The 27,884-nt window shown below is 42.2% G+C and overlaps 2 protein-coding genes across 7 annotated transcripts in view; one reads left to right on the top strand and one right to left on the bottom strand.

The window, feature by feature from the left end:
* Nucleotides 1-15: 15 nt before the first annotated feature.
* cbx7a (chromobox homolog 7a) lies at nt 16-11,085 on the top strand. The gene is made up of 6 exons (XM_022219924.2): nt 16-343; nt 1,335-1,378; nt 2,910-2,975; nt 3,083-3,149; nt 7,994-8,315; nt 9,444-11,085. The coding sequence occupies exons 1-6, from the start codon at nt 275-277 to the stop codon at nt 10,004-10,006; spliced, it is 1,131 nt and encodes a 376-aa protein (XP_022075616.2). The 5' UTR covers nt 16-274; the 3' UTR covers nt 10,007-11,085.
* Nucleotides 11,086-15,112: 4,027 nt separating this feature from the next.
* ep300b (E1A binding protein p300 b) overlaps nt 15,113-27,884 on the bottom strand; it is a 35,416-nt gene continuing 22,644 nt past the window's right edge. For 3 of the 6 annotated variants that reach the window (XM_051941140.1, XM_051941139.1, XM_022218513.2), the window contains exons 20-30: nt 27,562-27,672; nt 25,489-25,545; nt 25,242-25,319; nt 24,705-24,772; nt 24,125-24,275; nt 22,311-22,571; nt 21,923-22,088; nt 21,589-21,756; nt 21,335-21,496; nt 19,953-20,234; nt 15,113-19,575 (exon numbers count right to left, since the gene is read on the bottom strand). In XM_051941140.1, coding sequence (XP_051797100.1) covers nt 16,447-19,575; nt 19,953-20,234; nt 21,335-21,496; nt 21,589-21,756; nt 21,923-22,088; nt 22,311-22,571; nt 24,125-24,275; nt 24,705-24,772; nt 25,242-25,319; nt 25,489-25,545; nt 27,562-27,672 — 4,633 coding nt within the window. In that variant the 3' untranslated portion in view covers nt 15,113-16,446. The remainder of the gene's footprint in view (nt 19,576-19,952; nt 20,235-21,334; nt 21,497-21,588; nt 21,757-21,922; nt 22,089-22,310; nt 22,572-24,124; nt 24,276-24,704; nt 24,773-25,241; nt 25,320-25,488; nt 25,546-27,561; nt 27,673-27,884) is intronic. The other 3 variants (XM_051941141.1, XM_022218516.2, XM_022218515.2) reach the window with 1 other exon arrangement.

The following is a 27,884-nucleotide window of genomic DNA, read 5'->3' as shown; positions in this document are numbered from 1 at the left end:
CGCAATGGAAAGGGGGCGCGCCCGGCTTAAAGCAGCGCGCTGTCCAGTGTTGATGTGTCGCAGATTTTAAAAAGTGAGGCAGACAGGCGGCAGGAGTTTACCGTGAGGGGAGAGCAAGAACTGAGCGCACGAAAACAAGCGTCCACACCGGCAGCCAGCGGCACTTTCTCCGCTCTCTCCTCCCACTGAACTGTTGTTTTATTTTTATTTTTATCATTTCCGCGCTTCGACATTAAGAAGGTCCTGTTCGGAAGGTGCGAGGCGGCGCGCGACGATGGAGCTGTCATCAATAGGAGACCAAGTATTTGCAGTTGAGTCCATAACAAAGAAAAGAGTGAGAAAGGTAAGAAACACGGCCAGCAGTGCTCTCCGCAGAACTTTTTTTCGCGTGTTTTTATCATCCTAAAGGAGCAGCGTACTCCGTGTACCATCCGCTGCACAACAAAACTAGGCTACGCAGTTTCCCTACACTTTACGCACGGGAGGTGTTAACACTAATCTGTCGTTTTATATAACTGCGCTCAACTTGAACACGCTGGAGTCGCGTCCTGTGGCTGAGGTTGTGTTTTGGAGGAGCCTACGCAGCTGTAGTAAAATGTAAGGGGAAAAAAAACAGAAAAAGGGGGTGTGTGTGTGTCCCGACTGTGCGGGGAGCTGCGCAGTTTATTTCGGAGCTGCGTATCTGGGTGAAACTGCTGCGTAATGTCACCGGAGTGCTGAGTGATGGAGGGATGTTGTGGACTCACGGCGACACAGAGCATCTATGTGTCGCATTTAACTTTGAATCAGCGTCACTTCGTCTGTGGTAAAGTTTCCAGTGTGGTATAAAAGGTTTGCATTAATACAGACAGTTATTTTTTGGTTCCCCCTGCATGCGCGCTCGCAGCAGTAATACAGCTCCTTTTTGCGCTGTGGTAATTGTTTTTGCTGGGAGCCGAACGTTGCGCAACACCAAGTTGTTTACAGTCCCCGTGGCCCCACCTTATCCCAGCCACCGGTGTAATGTTCTAGAAAGCGCCCGTGCGTTCTGGAGACCGGCTCGTGTAGCCATGTGCGGTCACGTCACCGAGATGCGAGAGAGAGAGAGAAAAAAAACAGAAGAAGGAGCTGCTGTTTGGAAGCTACGCAGCCCCGCTGTCATTGACGTCATCCCGGAGAAAAACACCGTTTGAAAGAGAGAAAAATGTCCGTGACCCCCCCTCTGCCTCCTCCATCACTCCGCGCTTTAAAGTGACAGTCATCCTCCTTCCACAGCAGCACGTTTCCAGTGTTGTGTCCATGTGTCGGTCACTGCTGCACCTGCCTTCAACCCCCACCTCTGTGTCTCTCCTCAGGGTAACGTGGAGTATTTACTGAAGTGGCAGGGATGGCCCCCGAAGTGAGTAAGCCTTGAGTCATCGTCCAGTGACATCATTGCTTCTGTAAACTCAGTAGAAAATGTGCTTCTAGATCAGGGCTGCAGCCACAGGGTCCGATCAGACCACCTGGATAACTTTGCAAAGTGGAAAAAAATACAGACAAGACATTAAATGCAAATTGTAAATAATTTCTAGACCATCGGTGTCAGACTCATTTTAATTCTGGGGCTACATACAGGACCAGTAAAATCACAGCATAATAACCTATAAATAGCCACAACTCTAGCTGTTTCCCTTTCTTTTAGTACAAAAAAGTGCATTCTAAAAATGTTCACATATAATGAACTATCTTTTTAAGATAAGAAAACTTCATTGTCATTAAACACAGTATACAATAAAATTCTGGATGACTTTCTCCCTTTTACGCATGCAAGATAAATAAGTTAAGAATATAAAATAACATTAAAAAAGTTGTAAATGGTGGAATTAAAGACAGAAATAGGTCTACAAATTATTCAGTGCACCAAAACATCAAAAACTGGGATGTTAATGCACCAAAACATAAAAAACTTGGATATTAATGCACCAAAACATATAAAACTGGGATTTTAATGCACCAAAACATGTAAAACCTGCATGTTAATGCACCAAAACATCTAAAACCTGGATATTAATGCACCAAAACATATAAAACTGGGATGTTAATGCACCAAAACATGTAAAACCTGCATGTTAATGCATCAAAACATCTAAAACCTGCATGTTAATGCACCAAAACATATAAAACTTGGATATTAATGCACCAAAACATATAAAACTTGGATATTAATGCACCAAAACATATAAAACTGGGATGTTAATGCACCAAAACATCTAAAACCTGCATGTTAATGCACCAAAACATATAAAACTTGGATATTAATGCACCAAAACATATAAAACTTGGATATTAATGCACCAAAACATATAAAACTGGGATGTTAATGCACCAAAACATCTAAAACCTGCATGTTAATGCACCAAAACATCTAAAACCTGGGTATTAATGCACCAAAACATCTAAAACTTGGATATTAATGCACCAAAACATATAAAACTTGGATATTAATGCACCAAAACATATAAAACTGGGATGTTAATGCACCAAAACATCAAAAATCTGGCTTTTAAAACACCAAAACATCTAAAATTGGGATATTAATGCACCAAAACATCAAAAACCTGGATATTAATGCACCAAAACATCAAAATTCTGGCTTTTAAAACACCAAAACATCCAAAACCTGAATATTAATGCACCAAAACATCTAAAACTGGGATATAAATGCACCACAACTGGGATAATAATGCACTAAAACATCCAAAATTGGGATGTTAATGCACCAAAACATGAAAAACCTGGATATTAACATAAAAATGCATATTAATTGAGCAAAACTTTCAAAACTGTGATATTAATGCACCAAAACATCCAAAATCTGGATCTGAACTAAGATGAGTTTGACAGACAGACAGACAGACAGAATTATCTGAATGTGTTTATGTTGGCAGGTACAGCACTTGGGAACCAGAGGACAACATTTTGGACCCTCGCCTAGTCCTGGCCTATGAAGAGAAGTGAGTAATAGTGGAAAGTCTTTCATGCTCACAAAGCACTTTTTTTCTCTCTTGTTTTGTTTTTGTCTTTGACCTCTCCCTTCCCTCTGTGTCTCCCTCTTTCCTAGTCAGGAGAAGGTCAGAGCTCTGGCCTATCGCAGGAAAGGTCTCAGACCCAGACGACTCGTCCTCCGGGTAGCGACACTTTTATCACCTTTTATCTCATTTCACAACACTTTTTGTACAATCTGTCATTAGCTCCGACTGCTCTAAATAGACTTGAATAGAACGGAATAGAATGTCTTTATTGTCACTGTACATGAACAACGAAACTGAAGTTGCAACCGTAGGTCAACTCAACTTTATTATTTGTCCCTTGAAGTGCGATTTGTTGTGCAGCAGCTTACACAAGTATTCACAATAAACAAACAATAAAAAACTAATGAAAGAAATGTTTTTGTTTGGTTTTTAAGAAGTAAAAACCAAACAAAACAGTAAAAATGCAATAAAAACAGTAAAAACACAATAAAAAAAACATAAAATAATAAAATAAAGGTGTTGTTACAAAAAGCTAAAAGACTGGGATAAAGAATTTAAAAACTAGAATAACATATTAATAACTATAAACAGAATTAAAAGAACAATATTGCCCAAAACACCCTGGAGTGTAATTGAAAATAAAAATTAAAAAATAAAACAAAAATTCTTCCACACATAAACAATCATCGAGGTGTGCTTTTTCACCTTTATGTAAGTGATGACCTGTGTTCGGTATTAAATGAGTACAGTCACGACAGATTTTGTGCGATACATTAAAGGGACATCCCGTAAATTTTGTCTTCCATAGATTTGGGGAATCTACAAGACAAGGTTTTGGGAAAAAAATGGACAAAAATAGGAGCAGATTGCACCAGAACAGAACAGGCTTTGACAGTTTTTTTTTCTAAGGTGAGGAAAATTACTGTTGGCTTAGTCTTTAACTGCTTGAAGATCTAATCAGCATGTAACACAAGAGAGCCCATAAAAACAAATGGATTGGTCAAAGCTGTATTGACATTTAAGGCCTGCTGACTGATTGAGAGAATTCTTTTTTTCTACCAGGCTAGCGTTAAGTAATAAAGATGAAAACACAGCAGAGCATAGTTCTGTTTTCTGATTAACCCTTCTTATATTATTTGTGGTGCATTTATGAAGACACGTTACTAATCCTGTTAAACTTGGCCAGCTTGTGCTAAAGGGAATTTAACTAGTCTCATAACCTAGCCTGTTAGCTTGTCTTCTAGCCCTGCTCTACAACCTTTCCTCAGAATTAGTTTCTAATCGTACTCGCTAGACATTTAGCTGATAATATTCTCAGCGTGAAGAAACTGTTCATGAAGTCCAGTCAGACGTTTGGTTGTGTGGTCAGTTATAGTTGACTGAGTATGGACATTTTTCACTGTACGACCAGCGGTTACACAACTATAGACATCAGCAACAACTTAACCAGCACTTAAAGTACTACATCTCTGGTCATTGTGATAAAAACTCACAAAATGCCTGATTACTACATCACACTGAAAAAAAAAAAAAACTTATTTCAAGGAATTTTTACCTTGAAATAAGTCAAAAAATCTGCCAATAGAACAGGTGAGAAAATGGCTTGGTAAGATTTCTTTAAATAAGATGTGATGTTTAGAATATTGAGATCTTAAAATTAGCTGGGAACATTTATTTTAAGCTATATTTTACCAGGATTGTCATAAAATAAGCCAGACATGCAAAAAAAAGGTAATTTTTCACTCAAAAATAGATTTTTTTGCCTTCATGTAACCTCCTAATTTGAGATGTGTTAACCCTCCTGTTGTCCTCATTTACAGGCGCCAAAAAAAAAGTTTCCTTGTCTGAAAAAAAACAAAAAATCAGCAAAAAAATTCTACAAGTTTCTGAAAATTTGCAAAACCTTCAGGAAGAAAATTCCAATAATTCATAATTATTTTATTTAAAAAATCCCCCAAATTTGGCAAGAAAAGTCTTGCAAATATCTTCAAAAAATTAGTAAAAATCTCTCAAAAAATCCTATAAATATCTAAAATGATTACATATATATCAGTAAAACTTCTAATATTTTCTTTAAGAACATTCACATAAAAATCAACCAAAATATTTTTAACATTTCTTTTTTCCCACCAAAAAATGTTCAAAGATTTCCCAAAAATGTTGAAATTGTGGACATCAGAAGTTTCACTGTGAAGATATATATTTTTTTCCACATTTCCAAACTTTAAAACAGGTCATGTTTGACCTGCAGGACGGCACGAGTGTTAAATGACTGGATCTCTGCTCCTTGCTGTGATAAAAACTCACAAAATGCCCGATTCCTACATTACCCTTAATGCAACTCAATTTCAAGCTATTATTTTTCAAGCTTTGAAAACTTCTCGCGGACAAAGTCTTCCGTAAACTAAACCTCTGGTGTAAAACTAGTAGAATGACCCTTTAAGTATCACCATAAATTCCTGTAAACAGATGAGAACTCAAATCAAAATGCTGCGTCATTGTTTAAATGGTGATTATTAGTTTTTCTGATGCCGATAGATTCACCACCGCACTGAAAGAAAACCTCGCAGCAGCAGCAGAAGTGAAGTTGACATTGCTAATAATAGACTCAGTAGACCAGAATGCATTGCAGCTGAAAGACGTGTTTTTGAACTCAGCTGCTAATCTCAATTTACACCTTCTTAAAGCAAGTTTTTCTGTCATTTTAGGTGCTTAATGACAGAAATACTGAGAACTTTCTGACTGAAACTTGTTTCAGAGGGTTGGATGTCGATAATCTCTCTTTTTGTTATTTACAACTAATTCCACGATAAAAAAAACCACCAAGTTACTCCCCTGATAGCATCTAATTGTGCAATAAATACACAGATTTTTGAAAAGGGCTCCATTACTGACTGAAATATGTTGTTGTTGAGGACAGGAGGAAGTTTGTTCTGAACTATTTTAGTGGCAGATTGCTTAGTATTTGTTGTGCTAATAAGTGTTTACAGCAGCTGCGTGATGTTTATGAGACTCAGAATAAATTACAGCGTGTGTTCATCGTAATGAAGAACGTGTCACACAGCGGAACAATGCGGCTCATTGATTAGCTTTCCAGCACGCAGCTATTTAGTCCGGTTTATGAATAAATTCCTGCAGAACTCATAATATTCCCGTCAGCCTCGGGTGCGCTTTGTGTTGAAACCATACCGCTCAACGACACCATGTTGCCATGGTGATTATGGGCATGTTAGCATGTAGCTCTTAGCATCTAGCTCCAAACATTGCGGTGCCTCTCAGAGCTGCTGGTATGGAGACTTTAAGTCTTTTTGGCAGCTTGTGGACTGCAGTGAAGGAATAAGATACAAGGCAATAAGAAAAATACTCAATAATAAAGAGTATATCCTTCAAATGTCACAAAGCTAAAACATTTTGTGTTTAACTAGTCTTGTTTGAAAAGTGTACCGGAATATTCTTACCCAATATATCGATAAATAGTCAGGTATGTTAGAAAGAAATAAAGGACAGTAGCTTTCACTGTTGATTTGTCAGATACTCAGACTGTCAGTTCTGAAACAGCTGTGCAGATGTTATTTTAAGAATCCTCACATCCCTTCCAGGAGCTTTGGTTTTGCCAAAAACTTCAAGAGGCTGCACAGTGGGTCAGTGGTTAGCACTTTAGCCTTGCAGCTAGAAGATCCCCAGCCTTCCTGGGATCTTTCTGCACAGAGTTTACATGTTCTTCCTGTGCATGCGTGGATTTTCTCTGGGCTCTCCGGCTTCCTCCCACAGTCCAAAAACATGCTGAGGTTAATTGGTGACTCTAAATTGTCTGTAGGTGTGAATGTTGTGTGATTGTTTGTCTCTATATGACTTCTTTCACCCTTAGTCAGCTGGGATAGACTCCAGCCCATCGCGACCGTAATGAGGATTAAGTGGTGTATAGATGATGGATGGAAATACTTCTGGAATTAAATCAGTCTGATGCAGAATTATATATTGCATGCAGTTAATGATCAATAATCTGAGTGTATTCAGCCTTTCTGACTGATAAATATCACCATAGCACGCATTGGTTCAGAGAATAAATCTTCAAAAATCACACAAACCAGTGCATCCCAGTTTGACTAAAAATAAAAATTTCTACATCAGGCTAGAGCCAAGCGTTTCCATTCACGCTGTTACGATCCAGCCTCTAGCGTCAGCCGGATGTAACAAAATAACCGGATGTTATTTGGTTCAGGTGAAGGAATTTATTGCTCAGTAGCAAACTGAATATAAAAGTGGTCAAACGAAGCAAAATAAGGCTGGTCTGTGTTGCCAAATCGAAGAAACAAATAAAACCAAACAAAGGCTAACAGAGGATCTAACCTAGCTAACACAAACAGTGGAATTTGATGGAAGGCGCCAAAAACTGCAGCTTGAAACTCACTTAACCCTCCTGTTAACAATATTTATGGGCACCAAAAAATGTAGTTTCCTTGTCTGAAAAAAATCCAAAAATTCAGCAAAAAAATTCCCCAAATTTCTGAAAATTTGCAAAAACCTTCAGGAAGAAAATTCCAGTAATTCCTTCAAATTTTTGTTTTTTTTTAAAATCCCCCAAATTTGGCAAGAAAATTCTTGGAAATATTTTTTTTAAATGAGTAAAAATCTAAAAAAAAATCCTAAAAATATCTAAAGTGATCACATATATATTAGTAAAACTTCTGATATTTGCTTTAAGAACATTCACCAAAAAAAATCAACCAAAATCCAGCGAATTTCGCTGGATTTTGGTTGATTTTTTTTAGTGAATGTTCTTAAAGAAAAATTTTTAACATTTCTTTTTTCCACCAAAAAATGTTGAAAATGTCGACATCAGAAATTTCACTGTGAAATTTTTTTTCTCCACATTTTCAAACTTTAAAACGGGTCAATTGTGACCCGCAGGACGACACGAGGGTTAAATCAAGATGACATAATTTTCTGTGGAAAGAGTAGCATTCAGCTGCTGACCTGTCACCTCTCCTCTGCCCCAGAACATCTTCGCCATGGACCTCCGCAGCGCCCACAAAGTCTCGGAGAAGCCCTCGTCTCGCCTGCGCCTCTCCCTCACCAGGTCCATGAGCACCGACGTGGACCAGGTGGAGCGTGGAGGGATGTACCGCCGCCCTGCCAGGAGGAGGAGCAGGCAGAGGTTAAACAGGAGTCTGACAGAAGACCCTGCAAACAAACCCATGTGTCCACAAAGGAAGAAGGAGGAGGAGGAGGCCATGGAGGAGGACTGGGGCGGCACCAGCGAGGAAGACAAGCAGGAGTCTGAATGCACCACTGAGGAGAGATGTGAAGACAGTTTATATGGTAGGTTTATCCACTGCAAAAACTCAAAGTCTGATCAAGTCTATTTGTCTCATTTTTAGTCCAAATGTTTCATCCTACTTGAAAGATAAATTCACTTAACAAGTGACATTTCAGCAAGATGGAGGGACTTGTTTTAAGACAATGCATCTTAAATATCTGGTTAAGTCAAACAACCTTGAAATTTTCTTGTTTTGAGTTGTATTTTACAAGAAAACTCAAAATAAGTTTAACCCTGGTGTTGTGGTGCGGGTCTAAATTGACCCGCTTTAAAGTTTGAAAATGTGGAGAAAAAAAATATTTTCACAGTGAAACTTCTCATGTCCACATTTTCAACATTTTTTTGATGTAAAAATAGAAATGTTGAAAATGGTTCTTTAAGAACATTCACTTAAAAATCAACCAAAATCCAGCAAAATTCTCTGGATTTTGGTAGATTTTTAAGTGAATGTTCTTAAGAAAATATTAGAAGTTTTACTGATATATACGTAATCATTTTAGATATTTTTAGGATTTTTTGGAAGATTTTTACTCATTTTTTGAAAATATTAACAAGAATTTTCTTGCCAAATTTGTTTTTTTTTTCCAAATAAAAATTTTAAGGGAAACTTTGAAGGAATTATTGGAATTTTCTTCCTGAAGGTTTTGCAAGTTTTCACAAATTTGTGGAATTTTTTGCTGATTTTTTTTATTTTTTTCAGACAAGGAAACAATATTTTTTGGTGCCAATAAATGAGGACAACAGGAGGGTTAAAACATCTCAAATTAGGAGGTTACACGAAAGCAAAAATCTATTTTTGAGTGAAAAACTGCTTCTTTATTTAGCACGTCTGGCTTATTTTATGACATGTAAGCTTGACAATCCTGTAAAATAGAGCTTAAAATAAGTTTCCCAGCTTATTTTAAGATCTCAGTATTCTAAATATCGTATCTTATTTCAAGAAATCTTACCAAGCCATTTTCACTTGTTCTATTGGCAGATTTTTTCACTCAATTCAAGGTTAAGGTTGCTTGAAATATTTTTTTTTTCTTGTTTTGAGAGGGGTGTTTTACTTAACTCTTGATAGAACTTAGTAGCCTGAGCTCTGATCTTTAAGAAATGAACAAAATCCGTCTTCTGCTCTCTTTAAGGTCAGTCAGAGTGCAGCTCTCCTCCTCTGCTGGAACGACAGGACTTGGAGATGGAGGTGGAGGAGAAGGTGGATGCAGACCTGACGGCGGTAAGCACAGAAATGTGGACTGAGAGATCGGGCGGAGAGACGTCCCAAACGAGACAGAAACAATCGTTTGCGGGCGACGAATCAAAGGACAACGCCTTGGCGTCCGAGGCCAGACTAGATGTGTCTTCTGTGGGCGACGGGTCGGAGTGGGACGGAGGTGAGGAGAGTGTGGAGTCGGGGTGGGAGTGTGTGGAAGTAGAGAGCAGAAACAACACGACGTCAGTGATAGTGAGCGTTCAGGGGAGCAGCGAGACGGCCGGCGAAGCTGCAGTCGTCTGCTCAACGGCTGAGGAGAGGAAGGAGGAAGTGAGAGGCGACAATCAGAGCGTTACCACGATGACGGCAGACAGTCAGACCGATGCCGCCGCAGCAGAGCATCCTGGGAAGGTGATCGTGACAGATGTGACTCTGAACTCCCTGACGGTGACTTTTAAAGAAGCCATGGTGGCCAAAGGCTTCTTTAAGGGCTATTGAGCGAAGAGAAAGAGAAACGAAGAGAGATTAAAATAACCATAATTAGACTTGCCACTCATTTTGTACATGTAAATAGTCATGTGTGTAAGATAAATTCACATGTTTACAAAGCTACACTCATTTCCTACTGAGTTCAGTGAATACGTTATTGCCTTTGAATAAAAAATGAGTGGTAATTTTATCATTGTGGCTCATTTATTAGGTGTGATAGGAAGCCCGAGGCTCCGCAAAATGTGCTCAAATTATCCATCGCATTCCAGCAGACTGAATGGATCTCAGTGGCAGGTTTCATTCCGGGGGCCGCCGGGTTTAGGAGACAGATGGTGAGACAGCGGCCGAAAACAATACAGTTCACGTTACTACTTCGATGCAGCTACTTTTTCCAGTCGTCCTCAGTGCTTTCCAGCAAGACGTCGATCTCACACTCAGATCTGTTCTCGGGGCCGGTTTCAGTCGCTCCTCTTTCTTACGAATAACGTTTTGTAAAGATGTTGTTCTCTTTTTTTTTTTCCTTTTTTGTTGGAGTATTCGCACAGAGCTAACCGCATGCCCTGTCAGTCTGCCTCACGTTCACAAAGCCCTGTCCTGTGCTTTGTTCAGGAGGTTTATTTCTGTCACAAAAGAAGCAAAACAAAGACAGAGAATTAATGCCTGCCGCTTAGATGAAGTTCTGCATTTCAAGGAAGATGAATGCACTAAAAGTACACAGTTGTGTTTGCTGTCTGTCCGTCCTTTAACTTTTCAAGTATGAAATGCTACCTGGTTCTATTTTTGTATTACCAATTGATAGTCCACTCTTTTCTCTAGCCTTTGTGCATATCAAAAAGAGGAGATATCAGTTTACACCACCGCTGTTATGCTGTGTCAGTAATGTACAAATGGAAGCAAATGTGCGTTAGGTCAGACTATAGTGAGCTCTTATTTATTGCATGTCACTTGTATAAGCTAAACTAACTTATGTCACTCAATGTTTCCAAATCAGTCGCTCTCTGACAAAGATGAACTGTCAAACATGTCTTCTCTCTAAAAATGAATTTTTATTTTGACTGCATTTCCAATAAATGTCTACTAAAATAAAAGTCTTCTGGAGCTGTTTATCTTGATGAGTGGGTGGGGGATCGGGGGTGTCCCTTCTGAATCCAAAAGCCGACACATTTATCCCCGTCGGCTCAATAGATTAACATCTATAACGACCCATTTGTGGGTTTTTTTGTAAACAAAAAAAAAACGGACTTCCCCAATTGTGTTTTCCAATCAACAACACCCCTGAGAGATTCTGGAAAGTCCGATTTTACTCCTGGGAAATTTTTACCAAAGCACTGAACAAATGTCAGCTTTCAAAAGAAGTCAATAGTAATCTGAAGGCTGGTTATGGACCGAGAGCTGTCTTCAGACATCTGATTTCTCCACCTCCTGGAATCCAAATCAACCTTCAGCATTGTTGAAACACAGCTACAATTTTTTAAAATATCTGTAACACCACAGCCTTGCTTCCTACAGTTTATACTGTATTCATATGAAGACAAAATTATTTCCCCCCCAATGAAATTTTAGGTTTTTTTCCCCCAAAACTTCCAAGGTACTGTTGAACAGATGAGGGATTTTTTTTTACCACAGCTTTTCAAAACATCCTAGTTTTACTTTGGACGCTTGCGCTATTCTACTTGGTACACAGAAACTAAATTATTTAACAAAAACCAAAAACTACCAGGGTCAAAATTATTAGTTCCTCAAATCCTCTCAAGACGCTTTACAGAACCCGTATGCCTGAACCCCCAGAGCAAGCCCAAAGGCGACAGTGGCAAGGAAAACACCGTTTTAACGGGAAGAAACCTTGAGCAGAACCCGGCTTTTTATGTGGGGTAGAAGAGGCAGAAGGGTAAAGGCAGAGGGGTGGAGAAGAGGAGGATAGGGAACAAGGAACATATAACACACAGCTGGATATATGTATGATAAGATAGATGATACATACAAAGCACAAGCTAACATTGAAACTGATTCATAGTTTACTGTTATGATGTACGTCACCGGCATTAAATATACTACGTGTATAGCAGGTAGTAAAATTCAAACTGTGTGTAGATGAAAATATCAATTATAGTGAGGGCGAGGCAGAGCGGACTGCTGGAAATGAGCAGCTGGAAGCAGGGGCTGGAGGAAGGTCAGCAGCAGCATCCCTTGATGCTAATAGCCAGTTGTATTTCCTTTTTGCTGGACAACAGTTTGTTGTCTGTTGTAGTTTGTATCAAGTGTCTGACATCTCTTGAGGAATCCCAGCCTGTTCTTCTTTGGCATATCTGTCAAGCTCCTCCAGATTTGATGGTCTTCTGCCATGGATCCTGGTCTTCTTTTGACCCCACATATTGTCAAAGGGATTCAAAAGTCAATAACTTTGGTCTTCTGGAGGTAGATCTTCACCAGGAGCGATGAATGTTTTGGGTCGTTGTCGTGTTGGAAGACAAAGCGACGACCCAGACCCAGTTTTGCAGCTGACTGCTCGAAGTTTTCTTTCAAAATCTTCATATATCCTTCATCCTCGACAAGATTCCCAGTTCCAGACGCACCGAAGCATCCTCACAGCATGATACCGCCACCACCGTGTTTAACTTAAAAGCCTAGAATGTCATAGGGGGGCTAATAATTGTGTCTTCAACTGCAAATATGGAGACTGCCTTCATGTTAAATGCATTCATGGCCACTAGAGGGCGTGTTGCTCTAAGAAAAGATGAATTACAAGTGAATATACTGTATAGTGTCTGAGGTGACATTTAATGAATAGAGATGTGCTTCTTTGGCTGCAGGAGGCAAAATGACCAGTTTATTATTCATTATTAAAGGTCAGGGACGGAAGTTGGTTCATCAGGACGTCCACTAGTGGAAACTGGTGTGTGATATTTCAATAAATCACATCTCAGGTGCAGAAGGAGGTGATCCTGCTGTTAAGAACTATCAGATTGGTTGGAAATGACAATCAAGCGACGAAAGATGTTCAGACTTATTTTTCATACCCTTTTTGTATTAAGTCTTCGGGAAAATGCAGCTTGTATTAGATTCCAAATGTTTTCCAGAACATTCTATCTCTGCTGATGTAGTTCTCTGGTTAATTACTGATCAACAATCGCAGTTCATAACCAAAACTAAAGAGCTTAGTGGGCGTGTTTTTAGGGCCAATCAGAAAGAGAGCTGCACGTTGCAAATTCTCGCAAGACGTTTAAAGGTTATGAAGTCAAATCAAAGTGCTTTGAAGTGCCAGTGATTCAAAGCATCATTAGACACTGAGAAAAATGTCAAATGGATGGTAGGAAGCCAAAAGTGACCTTTGTACTGGCACAAATCGTAGCGAGAGAAGCTAAGAAGAATCCAAGAATCGCCACCGAGACTGTCCTGATGATTCTCAGCAGTTCTGGTACCAACATCTCAGTTAGAAGCTCCAGCAGACACTAAACAAGGCTGGTTTCCATGGACGCTGACCAAGGAGGACCACAGAAGAAAGCTTTTGGTCACCAGTTCAGTGATTGGATGAGGTGTAAATTGAGTTACAGGGAGAAATAAAAGGTGGAGTCTTCTAATTTGAGAACACCGTGTCTACAGTCAAACCTGATGGTGGGAATGTCACGGTTTGGGGATGTTTCTCTGCTGATACGCAAGAAAACCTTGTCAAAATGAAGAGCATCATAAAAAAGGGGACAATAAGATTGACCCTGGCCAGCATTGGACCTTCCAACATGAAATTGATTTAAAACAGTGGTCAAGAAATGGTTTACAGAAAACAATGTGACCAGGTCCAGCAGGAGTTCAGACCTGAATCCATCAAGAGGGACTGAAGACGAGACCAATGAGAAAGGATGTCAATAATTCTACATCAATCATCTACACACCGCTTAATCCCAGTTCAGGTTGTGCGGCCGCTGGAGTCTATTCCCTCCAGACAAAAGTCTCTTGAAATGAAAATTCTGTATAAATCTAAACATGAGCTGGGTATGAATAATTTGGGCTTAATTAGGGTCCAAGCACCAAAGATACAAAGACCCTACTGGAATGCATGGATTTCTTCTTCTTCACTCTTTTCCCGTCTTTTGAAACTCAAATTTGATGGCCTAAACATACCCCAAAACACGTGAAACTTTGCACACACATCAGGACTGGTGAAAAATATGATATTCTATGGGAGTTGTGCATGTGTGTGCCAAAATGGCTCCATAGCGCCCCCTACATAGTCACAAAATGTGGTTACTAACCCATCTTGCAAGACGTTTCATCTACAGCTACAAAATTTGGTGTGCATATGCAGCACATCAGGAAGCACAAAAAAGTCAATCACGACCAAACTGTAAACCCAACAGGAAGACAGCCATCTTGAATTAGCAGTGAAATTTTTTGAGATTAACAACTCATCAGGGGTAAGTCCGAGAGACCTCAAATTTGAACAGCATATGCAAGTCCTTCCTGATAAAAAGTTACCAAAATGTTCCGCAAAAGTCTGAGGGCGCGGAAATGTCGGCCCCTGGATTTTGACAATTCACCATGACCCAGGAAATGCTTTGCAACTGCCCCAAACATGTTCCAATCTGCCTCAAATTTTGCATGCATAATCAGAGTACTGCCCTAATCACATCCATATGCTGATATAGTCATAGCGCCACCTGGTGGATGGACATGACGTGATGCATTTCCAGCCTGTACATGCTCCAATCTGCTTGAAAATTTACGTGTGATCAGAGTCCAACACCAATCACATTCATAGGACAACGTACACTCTCGGTTGCAGCGCCACCTTGTGGACATGCTTGGACTGACCGGCCAGCAAGGATGCGAGGACCCGTTCAACACTGCTTGCAGGCTTTAATTATTTTCTTTTACAAAGCCAGACTGGATGATTCTGCTGATAAAAACACTGCTGTGACTGGAGAGAAGTCATCTGACCCTTTAAAGTTAACCAGCTCTGCAGGAGGTTAGTCATGCAGCATGGTTACCATGGTGATGAGAGCCAGCCTCATGATGCTGATAAACACCAATATCTGACCCACAAACTTCACCATTTAACAGCCGACAGGTGTCTTCCTCATAGCTTCTGTCAGACCAACAGATGCATACAGGACACATCACTATTGGTAATTTTAATTTTATTATAAAAAAAAACAGTATTTGAGTCCACAGTTTGTGTTTCCTTTGTACAGTAAAAAATATTAAATTAAACTCCCAAAGTTCGTAGCAGAAAGATAAAGAGGATGGAGTTTAAGGGGAGGGAGCTAAACATCCCCCAAAGATGGGGGTGGAGGAGAAGGAGGAGGAGCGGGATTTAAAGTCCAAGGGAAGCAGCAAAGGGGACGAGGCAGAAAGAGACGGAGACCAACTGCTTCATATCTTTCACCTCATTTCTGTGCAACACAGTTCATTTGGATCATTATCCTCTGTTTACTTCAAACAGCAGAATCCTAAAAACACTAAAAGGAGCCCCACCCCACCCATGTTTCACACCCCAGACCATGTACTCAAAATGTTTCAGGCACACAGGTATGCACCCCCCCTCCCCAAGCCTCCGCTGCGCCATATGAAGTGTCTTTTAAAGGAAGGAGTGCACACACATTCGAGGGAGAGGGCTTGCATGTTTGCGTGGGGGGAGAGAGTCCCTTCCAGCATGACCGACGTCCGATACAGAAGCTGGCCAGGATGTCAGATACGATGCCCGCTCCACACTGCAATAAAACACTGACATTACTCCCACCTGGACAACTAAAGACATCTAGAGTCAATCTTAACAGTCAATAACAAAAATAGATTTCTATACGAATTGTAGCAGTCTCAAGGTACACAACACCCCCACCCATCCCCGAGAGAAAATAATAAATAAAAGCACACATCTTAAAAAAGGAAGATATGCATCGCGTTTGGATTTACATTAATAATCCTCACTCTGCAAAACAGAAATAGGCTGAATGATGCCAAACAAAACGGATAAAAAAAAAAAAGGTTCTTTGCATTAAATCATTTCTTCTTTAATTCTCGACCGCTTTTAAAATATTAAAAACATTTCTTAAAAAAGGCAAGTACTTCTATTTACCCCCGGAAATCCCAAAAATATCACCTCTCTCCTATTCTGCAAAAGGTGGATATAAAAGGGGTGCTAGAGACCACCGTCCCCCTCTTTGTCCACGATTGGCAAAAAAAAATATATTAACAGCAATAACTTACAATTCATTTATTCTAACTCATTTAACAACTGCTTGATTTATTGTTCATCTCCCATAGGAAGTTCAGTTCAATGCATCTTTATTGAAAACATTTTAAATAACATTTAATAAAGTATAAAAAAAGAAAGGCTAAGTAATAACAATAACACTGTCCTGGGTGAGTGCAGTTTGTGCGAAGAACCACAGAGCGTTTCCGCCCATCTTGACACTTTATAGAGAAGTTCTAGATGATGTCTAAATGGTTGTGATTCATGTTCTGGCCCATCGGGTCCTGACCGCTGCCCCCGGCCCATGTAAACCGGCCATGCTGCTCAGCTGAGACAGCATGGTGCTTTGGTCCGACCCAAACTGCTCCATGGCGTTCTGTTGCTGCTGGGCCGCTGGCTGCTGCTGCTGTGGAGGGACGACGATTCCCGGGTGGTGCTGGTTCAGATGACTCGGGTGTGGAGAACCCGTTTGCATCTGGGGGGAGATGTGGTGTGGGGAGGGCTGAGGCTGCATGCGCGGGGACGGACTGGAGTGTGGCGGCTGGGACTGGGGTCTGGGCGACGGCTGAGGAGATCGCACCTGATTAGCGAGGGACGTGGGCAGCGCCTGGCCCTGCAGGTGGGGGTGCGGCGACTGGGCCATCTGCTGGGGCTGCTGAGGGCTCATGGGGTTGCTGTGTTGAGCCGGTGACCCCCCAGGGCCCAGATGTTGCTGCTGTTGGAGCAGTCTCTGGTGGAGGGCTTGTTGGAGCAGGGCCTGAGAGGATGGAGGAGGCGGTCCACTCTGAGTGGGCTGAGGGCCCTGAGGGGGCTGCTGTGGACCTCCTACACCCCCTCCACCTGGCCCTGCATCACCCCCAGGTAGGCCAGTCATGGTGTTCTGTTGCTGCTGCTGCATCTGAAGGTGGTGCTGGTGCTGGAGCCTCTGCTGGAGTGCAGCTGTGGCCTGCTGTTGGGCCACTGATCCTGGGTAACCTTGGCCCTGCTGGCCTGGGGGGCCACCTGGTTGCTGAGGGCCAAGAGGTGGACCTCCAGGTGGACCCTGACCCACTGCAGGAGGCTGCATCCCTGGCTGTCCCATGAACCCCTGGCCCTGAGGTGGCTGTGGCTGCTGGAACTGACCGTGATTTACTCCCATTTGCTGCTGCTGCTGTTGTTGTTGTTGTTGTTGTTGATGCTGAAGATGTCGTCTCATGAGCAGCTCTCTGAACTGGGGGCTGTTGAGATTTCCCATTTGTTGCCCCTGGCCCTGCATTCCTCTACCTACCCCTTGTTGCTGCTGCTGCTGCTGTAAACCACTGAGCATCGGCCTCTGCTGTTGTTGTAGCTGCTGTTGCTGCAGCTGCTGCTGCTGCTGGAGTTGAGCCATCGTGGTGAGGTTGACATTCGTCGCCCCCTGACTCCCCATGTGCATCCCCGGCTGACCTGCACCTGCAACATTAATGTTCACCTGCGGACCCCCTCCTGGAATCACATTTCCAACAGGACCCCCTGTGGGACCAGGCCCTCCAGGGACACCACCTGGGAGACCTCCTGGTCCAGGAGGGCCCCCCTGCCCCCCCTTGTATCTCGAGGCCCTTTGCTTAATAAAAGCAGCCATGAGCTGTGGGTTAGACCGCAAGATGTTGAGGACTTGCTGCTGCTGGAGTGGAGAGCTAGGTGATCGAAGAGTCCTTAATAGTTCTTGCAGGGCTGCCTGGGGGATGTTTCCACCAGCAGCCGCCACTGCTGCAACTCCAGGAATAGCTCCTCCTGTGACCCCACCGCCAGCACCCTGCTGCTGCTGCGCCATGTTCATCAAGGCAGCATGGCCCTGAGCTTGTTGGTGTTGCTGCTGTTGATGCTGAGTTGCCATCATGGTTTGATGGCCCATTTGGTTCATCATAGCTTGCCTCTGCTGGGGTGGCATCCCCTGGCCTGCCCACTGCTGCTGCTGCTGCTGCTGCTGCTGCTGCTGCTGCTGTGGAGGGTTCTGCAGTGGAGCGCTCATCCTCTGCTGAAGCTGCACCTGAGTGGAGACCTGGCCCTGTGGAAGGCTGCCCTGTTGAGGGTTCTGCTGCATGGGCCCACCAGCACCAACCATCATCCCTGGAGGAGCACCTTGCTGTTGATCCATGTGGACCCGAGCGGCTGCGACTGCTGCTTGGTTCTGTGGTGGCATCCCCTGTCCAACCAGCCCTACTGCCCCTGGGTGTCCCATGCCCATCTGCTGACCCTGACCCTGTTGGTGGTGGGGGTGAGGAGGCATCAACCCGGCAGCTGCCTGGGCCGCATGTCTCTGTAGAGCCATCTTCCTCTGAGCATCAGCCACCTGCTGAATCTTCATCGCTATTTCTACTGCTGCCGGTGGAGGGCCAGAAGGAGGCTGCTGTTGCTGCTGTGGAAGTGAAGCCTGGCTCTGCGGCTGGTTGGGAGGCTGCTGACCCCCAACACTTCCGGCCATGACAGCGCCACCAGAGTGTTGCTGGGGAGGTGTTGCAGAGCCAACAACAGGTTTGCCCTGCGACTGGTGGATTGGGGAGGAGCCCGGCGGTCTGCTGGCATACTGAGGCAAACTGTTGGCGTGCTGTTGGAGCTGCTGAGGGTTGGTCCCAGTTCCACTTTGCTGTTGTTGTGGCTGGACCTGAGGAAGCATCTGCTGCTGATGTTTAGGAGAGTTCATTATCCCTCCTGCCCCACCACCTCCACCTGCCATCTGTGGGAACTGGTGATGAAGGGCATGTTGAGGCGGCATCCCTCCAGGCTGTTGTTGCTGCTGTACTCCAGGTCCAGGACCCATTCCCTGCTGTGGAACTGGAGGCATTGTTTGAGTAGGGGTCTGTGGAGTTGGAGGTTGGGTTCCACCAGATGTTGGGGTACTGGGTGCTGTGGTACCATTGTTTCCTGGAGATGGAAGTCCCACCACAGGTCCTCCTGGTGGCCCTCCAGGTGGCTGCCCCACCCTCTGCATGCTGGCCATCCTCCTCCTCAGCATTTGGGCCTGCTGGAGTCTGTGCTGCAGCTGCTGCTGCCGCAGTTTTTGCTTGATGTTCAGACAGAACGGGACGGGACATTTGTTCTCCTGACAGTGTTTGGCGTGGTAGCAGCACAGAGCAATGAGCTGCTTGCAGATGGGACAGCCGCCGTTCGTCTTCCTTTTGCAACCTTTTGTGTGCTGAACAACACGCTTCATCTTCTGGCAGGACGGCAAAGAGCAGTTGGCGTTGCGGCACTGGCATGCGTGGACTAGTGACTGGATGCAGCGCTGGATACTGAGGCGGCGAGAGTCACCAGGGCTCTGGGTAGCTGCTGCTGCCTGGTTGTTGCTATCGTCATCCAGCCCAAGCCCAAGCTTATCCATCTTGTGCTCGTGACCTTTAGTGTTGTAGCAGGTGATGCACAAGTCATAGTCCTGGAGAAGGAAAGGGAAAGATGTAGGAATAAAAAAATGAATATGAATTGAAACACTGGACGAACAAAGACATACCAAAGAATTCCATATATAGCATGCACTCACAAAAGTTTGTACAGTTTTTACAGTGTATTGTCCTGGCTTTTGGTAATTCCTTAAACTAGTTAGTTTGTATCTCAACTTCTGTACCCTACAGTAACATACCCCCAACCAATGTAGCCTTTCAGCAATTTTTGCCTGTGCAACTATCGCATTAGGTGACTCCAGACAGGCAGAGCAGTTTTTTTTAAGCTTGCCAATGCCACCAAACGGCTACATACCACGAGAAATCATAGGGACTGCATAAGAAAATGATTTCATCGAGTCATTTTTCTCACCTCACAAACAGTGCAATGGAAGCGGGTCTCAACGTGGTGTTTACACTCGTTGCAGGTGTAGACAAAGCGGTCCTGGCTCTGGTTGTGGAGCTCCACCAACATACACATGGAGCTCCATTTGGACCTCCTTAAAGAGCTGAACTCTAAGTGCTTGTCCCTGGCCAGAGTCAGAAAAGCATCACGGCCGTCCATCAGGTCACAAGCCATGAGAGGATCCGAGTCGGTGATGGGAGGCAGCGAGTTGGCGGTGGGACCGGCAATGAGGCGGATGACGAAGAAGACCTGCCAATCAGAGTGGAAAAGATCAACTGTAGATGTGGACAAGGTGTGATTCAGAACATAAAGAAAAGCTTTTAGAACACTTTTAAAATTATTTAGATTAATATATTCAGAAATACATTCTTCAGAAATCTTGAGTATTGCAGAAGAATAGACGAGTCAATTAGTTATGTCCCTCAGAGAAATTTCAGTGCAGAATGTAGATAGAAGTCTAGATAGACAGATGTCTGGATAGACAGATAGATGTCTGGATAGACAGATAGATGTCTAGATGGATAGATAGACACTTTATTAATCCAGAGGGAAATTCAAGTTGAGCACCTTTGTATTTACTTACTTTATTTGCATTTTACCTTCACAGGAGTCCTTACCAGGTAATATCAGCACAAACATGTAACAACAGTTTTGTGATGTGTGTGATGATTTTCTTGTAAACAGTGAGGGTGAGACCATGGACACCACAAAGTTCAATTGTTAAAGATATTTTACGTATGACGGAGCCAAAATGTCCAACTTGGCAAAGGATAAGGCATGTTGACTTGTTCAAAGGACTTGAAGAGCCTCAGGTTGGCAAATGTGTCATAAGTTATTACATCATGTCCTTAAATACAATGGCAATTAAGCCAATGATAACTATTTAATCTGATTTGATCTACCGGTGTGGCAAACATCTCTGTTAATCACTCATGTTATTGCAAACTGATAAAAAGGTGTTCGGAGTGAAGATCAACAACACTAATTATAAATGATCAACTGAATACCTGCTGAAAGAGTGAAAGAGGGTGAATAAAATGTTCATTAATGTACTGTTGTACTTATCTCTGCAAGAACTGAAACTTTTATAAGCAGAAGTCTGACATGAAGGTGGAGATTAAACAGCTGATTTTAATCAAGACTCAATTCACGTCAGAATTTTGGTGTTGTGATAAAACTAATTCCTACCGCTAAGCATCAGCCCGTAAGTTAGTGTCTACCTGTTGCAACAGCAGCATAGAGTGATGTCAAAAAGAAAGTTCTGATGATATAAGTCATTCGTTAAAACAGTATGGTATAATCTCAATAGAGTAAGCAGCTGTTGCTTCAGTTAAATCAGACTTGCATACCTCTTTATGTTTCTCCATGGTGGCGTACAGTTTCTGGGAAAGGTCGTTGGAAACACTGGGCATCCCTGGTTTCTTCTTGTTGGCTCGGCTTAAGCTGCTCTTGTTCTTGCTCGTCTTTTTATTGTTCTTCTTTTTGGCATTTTTGCTGTCTCCTTTTGTGGCCTGTAAAAGTTTCAAAGTTAAATTCAATACACTCCCCAAAATAAAATGAAACCTGAAAACGATGACTACATGCAGACTTTTGTTCAACTCACATCTGTGCTCTCATTGGAGGTACTGTTTTCCTCCCTCTTCCTCTCCTCTTCCTCCTGCTCCAGCTCCTTGATGCTCTCCTCCAGCACGTTGGGCCAGAAGTCACCCTCAAAGTACGGCAGCTCCTTGGCACTGGTCAGCCGGTCCTCTGTTGCCTGCTTGAAAATGTCCTAAAAGAACAAAAGACATGGAAAGTAATACCGTTAATGTCACAGAAAAGTCCCTTCATGCTTTAAAGAAAGACAAAATTTCAAACTGGGGCTCGAGATCAACACCATTCACACTCTCAAAAAAGGTCGCATGTTGTTTGACTAACTCTAAAATGAAATGTGTCACCTTGTAATCGTGGACAATGCGTTCAGCAACAGCCTTGTCCAGCATCTTCTTGTACCACTCCTGCAGGCGTTTTGGCTTAGGAATCTTCTGGTCCGCCGGGTGACAGTGGAAGATGTAATCGTCCCCTTCACTGGGAGGACAGGCCCAGATGTGTCCTGTCGTAAACCTGAGACAGGGACACATGTAGTTGTATTGACCGAGGCTTTTATAAAAGAAGTAAAACTGAATTTCTTCGTCACATCTGCCTGCTGGAACACAAAGCCTCGTGAGCCCACTACATAACATACTAATATTTATATGCTTGTGTAGCTTTAATGTTTCATTTCAGCTCCTCAGATGGGGTCTCTTGCAGGTGTCATGTTTGAGAAAGACAAAATTTTTCTCTTACCCCTGTCGTTTGACATACTCCAAGTATCCCAGAAGGATCTCATGGTAGATGGTAGTCCTGAGGTGTCGAGGTTTGAAGAAGTGCACGCTGTCCAGGTAAGAAATGTACACTCGTCTCTGATTGGGAGGTGGGCAGTCCGAGCCGTACTCTTGGACGTGCATACCGAAAAAACATACGTCTGCCCCATCGATGTCCTCGAATGCGAACAGGGCTTTCATCCTGTATGGAAAAGACTCGGCCATCTCTCCATTGTCCACAAACCTGAAGCAAAAAGAACAGCTTGGGTGAGGAAAATGGCCATGAAATTGTCCATTGTGACGATTCAGTCACCCGCCGAGCCGAATCAGACGCATTCATGCACATCTAATCTCTGCTATCAAAGTACTTACTAGACAAACGTTTAAATGTTTCATCTAATCGCTGACTGGTATTTTATGTATCCCACTGCTCATTTCTCTTTAATAAACCAGATATGAGATTTCATAAAAAGCAATAACATTCTGCCATTAGCAGAAGAGCTTTTCATTTCAGGTAAGCTGTGGTACCACTGTTGTAAAATGTGTTGTGGAGTTTTCTCTGTCATATCAGCTTCTTAGTCTTGATTCTACAGTTCTGCCGGACAGTGACTGACCATAATTTATACACATGTTCACAGCTACACCTGACTTTGTTCACACAGAGTGGAAAATGACCACAGACAGTTTTTGGACAAGCAAGTTTGGCATTAGGTCATTGCCATCTTTGCTTTTAAGAACCGGACATAAAAGTGAGGGCGGATCTGTCTGAAAATTTGACGACAGTAAGCACAGAGATACAGCAGCAACCTGTCAATTACTACAAAGTGACACTATGCTGTTCTGGAGGAAACTTGAGACCATAAAGTCATTGGGAAAACCTTAACAGAGCAAACAGATAATGTGAGAAGCAGAAGCATTTTCATAGAAATTTCTACACAATCAGACTTCCTTTTACAACCAAAGGAGTCGCCCCCTGCTGGCAGTTAGAGAAAAAGCAAGTTTAATGCACGTCTGCAGTGGCTTCGCTTTTAAAAACTGAAGACTACGTCGATCTTTCATTTTGTCTATGATGATGACACTGATATTTTAGAAAATTTTTACTCCGCCAAGGAACACGGCAGAGTTATGTGACCATCAGCGTACGTTTGTCCTTCTGTGAATCTGTCTGTGCACAACATTACTCAGAAACAGAATAACAGATATGGATGAAATTTTCAGAGGAGGTCAAAAACCACACAAGGACCAAATGACCGGATTTTGGCAGAGATGCTGCTTACAGCCTGGATCCATGGATTCGTTAAGGATTTCCCATTGCGAGACAGCAGCATGGTGTCACTGTAACCATGACAACAAGTTCACACTACATCACCTGCCTGCCGACGATCACAATTGCCATCCTACTACAAATCCACCGCTGCGGACTTATCAGGACTTCTCAGTCGGAAATCACACAAGGAAGAACTGATTAAATTGTGGGGGTTCTTCCAAGTCCCATCAGTTCCCATCGCCCGCTACATATTTTTGTCACGCGATTCAGTATCTGTACATAATGTACACATGCATAACACACACCTGTGCTTAGCGCAAGGTCGTTTTTATTAAAGATTTTAACTGATGACCGAGCACCCTTGGTGGAGTACTGCGCTCTGAGTGCTTTTCTTGCTTCTGTGACTACATAACTACAGCTAAGAATCGGTTTTAAATAAAGCAGTGATTTGTGGTAGCTATCACACTTGATTAGTAAGCTACCGTGCTATATATGTGTAGGGATGTGAGAAGTGAAATTTGCCCGTTTACCTGGACTTCATACCCGGCTTGACCTCAACCACCTTGTCTGAGACGTGGACCACACGAATGGTGACCTCGCCAGACTCAGGGTGATTCTGCCGCTTGAGGTAGTCGTTCACTCGTGTCTCCAAATAGCTCCCCAGCTTGGTCTGAGGAAGCCCTGTAGAAATATAGAGATGTGTGTGAACACACAACAGTTGTGTTTATCCCTGCTGTTACCAAAGGTATGTCACTATGGCATGCTCCCACGTCTGTGTTAAAATATCTTAGCATCCCCATCACACGCTGTTTCAAGTTTTGTTTTCATCTTTATGAATAATTGTATTACACAGTGTTTTACTGCATAGAAGACATTTCTCAGTTCTCTGTACTTCTAGCCATGGTCGTGTTGTTTCCATAGAGGGGCAGGACTTTATATTACAGTGAGGGTTAAGTTGTAAAATTGACAAATGATTAAAAATATTGATATCACATGAAAAAGAATCTAAACCTGGGATGAGAAGGAATTGGAAGTCTGAAAGGAAGGCAAGCAGGGAGCAAAGGCTGTGAAACATGCATGAAATGAGCTGGTAGCAAAGCGTTAACTTACTTTTGGCTGCATACTTGTTCTCTTTCCGCGTCTTATTGGCCTTTTTGAGGCAGTTGTCACATACAAAGCTGCGATTAGAAAGAAAGTAGATAGTAAGACGTTAATTGTACAGATAACAATAAGAACCAATAAGGTGGCTTCAATCAAAAAATGCCTTGGATCAATTAACTGCAGACCACACATGAATGGAAATCAAATTTCGAGGCCTCAGATTTGTTCTACATTTGAGCTACAGGACTTTGTTTGCATGTGAATCTATTGCAACAGAGCAGAAAACCATCTGTGCCCTGATGTAATGATCAAAACTTACAACAGTTTCTCAGTTTTGAACCCATTTGACACTGAGCCTCAAGATTTCAGAATTGTGTTCAACCTTAAACAGAAGTTCAGGACAGCATGTGTACAGCAACGAGAAAATGTGTCTGTAGTTTTCATTTTGTTACGATGAATGTTACACTTTTCAAAGCCTATAGATATGTTTTTCAAACTAAGTCACACAACAGAATGTGCAGAGTGTCTGTATGATAGCTGGCTCACCCTAACGGCCATATGGTTTCATGATGCAGGACACAGATCTGGTGCATTTTACGACCGCAGTCAATACATTCCACAAGTCTGAGCGGGGACAAGAGAAGAAGACAGAAAATATCCAGAGTTAATAAGGCCAACATAATAGAACATCCTGTTCATTCCTGACAAGTGGATAATAGCAAATCATAAAACAGTCTAAATACAAAAGTGGATCCTGAAGCATCATAGAGAAATAAATAAGAAGAGCACATACAGCTCAGGGTCAAGTGTGTCATTCTTCTTTCGTTGGAACTGATCTTTGTTGATGGACCTGTGGGAGACATCAGAAGACATTTTAATGAGAGAAACACACCAAGATTGTCCCGTGTAGACTACAGGCTGTGCACAGAATCCTTTGTCCTCCATTCAGGAAATGCTAACAAAAGATATAAACATTCCTTTTACCTCAGGAACTTATCACTACATGCTGTCCTGATTATGTATTACAGAAATCAATAAAAGCAGAAGCCAGTCATAATCTTTAACCACTAAACCCCACTGAGCTGCAGCTGTCAGTTAACAACATTCAATCCAACAAGGCAGTTATGAAGCTAATAACATCAATCATCATTATTAATATATTTTCTCAAATTTGGTACACAAAATTAGGACAGCAACCTTTGATTATAGTCCTGATTGATTAAACGACAGATTATTTTCTTGATGAATCTATTAAATGTCAATTAAATTAGTTAAAACTGCCTGTTTTCCACATTCCAGAGTGACATTTTCAAATGATTTGTTTGTCCAGTTAAAAGAAAAAACACACAAACATATGCAGTTTACATAAAAAAATACTAAAATCTTAGCATGAGTGAAGCTCATCAAACGTTGTCATTGTAACTACTTAGTGATCCAAATAATTAGTTTTTCTGACAATTGACTAATAATTTCGCCGACTTATCATCATAAATCTAATTTCACAAGAGCACTAGGTTTTGCTTTGTATGCCAAAATCCAAAAGACATTTTATTTACAATAAAATAAAACCAAAAAGGTAGCAATTCCTCTCACTAGAAAAACGTGGAACCAAAAACTTTTTGTTCACTTACAAAATGTGATTTTTCTCTTTTTTATTTTGTATAAATCCACAAATGAGCAAAACATATATATAGATTTTCAAATGATGTTAAAGATGCCCAAGGATGGTTTTTACCCCTTTAAGATATTAAAATGGTGGTTTTTCTTTAAAAAAAAAAAGTATGCACTGTCAACTTCATCACTGAACATTTCCACTGTGAACTGCAGTGGAAACACAGATTCAGATTTCCAGGATTTCACACCGAAACCTAAAGCAGTTGTAGGAGAGCTGGTGTGCTCGAGCAACAGAGAAAAACACCAAAACTTCATAAAATCTGCATATTCTAAGGGAAGCAACTGTGTAGGAACCATTTAAAGGCAGGGAAGGATTATTTTCTTTGAAAAAGCTTCTAAATTTGGAACTCTGATACACAGAGACACGATTTTAGGGGTTTAAGCAATGACCAGAAAGAGACTTTGATAAATGTGGTGTTGATGGGAAAAACATGTTACCTCAATGCACACAGAGTTATCTTGATATACTTGTCACAAAATTCAAGCATTTGGTCACATTCTGGATTTAGTAGCTTAATTATTAGCTGTACGAGACAAAGGTATTCCATAACTGACAAAGTCACATCAGCTTAGCAACACACAGTAACAACAATACAGCTTTACTCAAACACACACTAACCGCTGTTTCTGACCCAAGATGGTGGCCCGTAAATTACATCTTCATTTATATAGTTTCATACAAGAAGATATAGCTTTAATTCAATAGATTCTTCTCCATTCAGGCAATGATCCGCCTCAAAATTAACCAGCTGTGTTGTATTTGCAGCTCAGTGGGCAGTGATTTGGCCCACAAATATAAACCAGTAAATCAATTCTGTATCAAATTGCCACTCCAATAGCAGGAATCAGATTGAATCCGTAGATCGCCAATAATTTACACCCCTAGATGTTTACCATTTCACTCCAAAAATAAACCACTATCGGATACTGAAATAGTTGCTGAGGACTTCTCTGTCAATCGACTCACGCAATCCTGACTAATCAATCATAAGTCACTGAAGGATTTCAACCTTATACCAGTTGGACAACCAAAACAATGGAACATTTGTAAATGTTCATGGTTTTGATGCTAAACGTCAGACATGCAGGACTTCTTTATCTGGACAAACATCACTTAAAAAACTTTAAGTTTTAGCTTCACAGGCTGTTGCATGTCATGCGTTTAGAGGAAGGTAAGACCGATGATACTCACGTCTGAGGCTGGGAGGGGTCATCCCCCAGGGAAACATTCTCGCCTTGGATTTCGTTGAAACACTTCTCACAGAAGTGGTACCTGTCAGCAAGAAGCCCATATTTTGGTGAACTACACCGTTCGTCATCAGCACAGCCAATCACAGAGAGGGCACGGAGAAGCAGCCGCCAATCAGGGCAGGGCAGGGCAGGCCAGGGGGCGGACACACAGGAGGAGGCAGAGGGCAAGGTAGGTCGTCGCCAGGAGGTAGCAGCCAATCGTGATGCAGGGTTTTTATGTGGGCGGGTGTTTTGATTTTGCGCGCAAATTTCGGAGTGGATGAT

Source organism: Acanthochromis polyacanthus, chromosome 21 (genome assembly GCF_021347895.1).
Source record: "Acanthochromis polyacanthus isolate Apoly-LR-REF ecotype Palm Island chromosome 21, KAUST_Apoly_ChrSc, whole genome shotgun sequence".
NCBI lineage: Eukaryota > Metazoa > Chordata > Actinopteri > Pomacentridae > Acanthochromis > Acanthochromis polyacanthus.
This window is presented reverse-complemented; position numbering and strand designations above follow the sequence as displayed.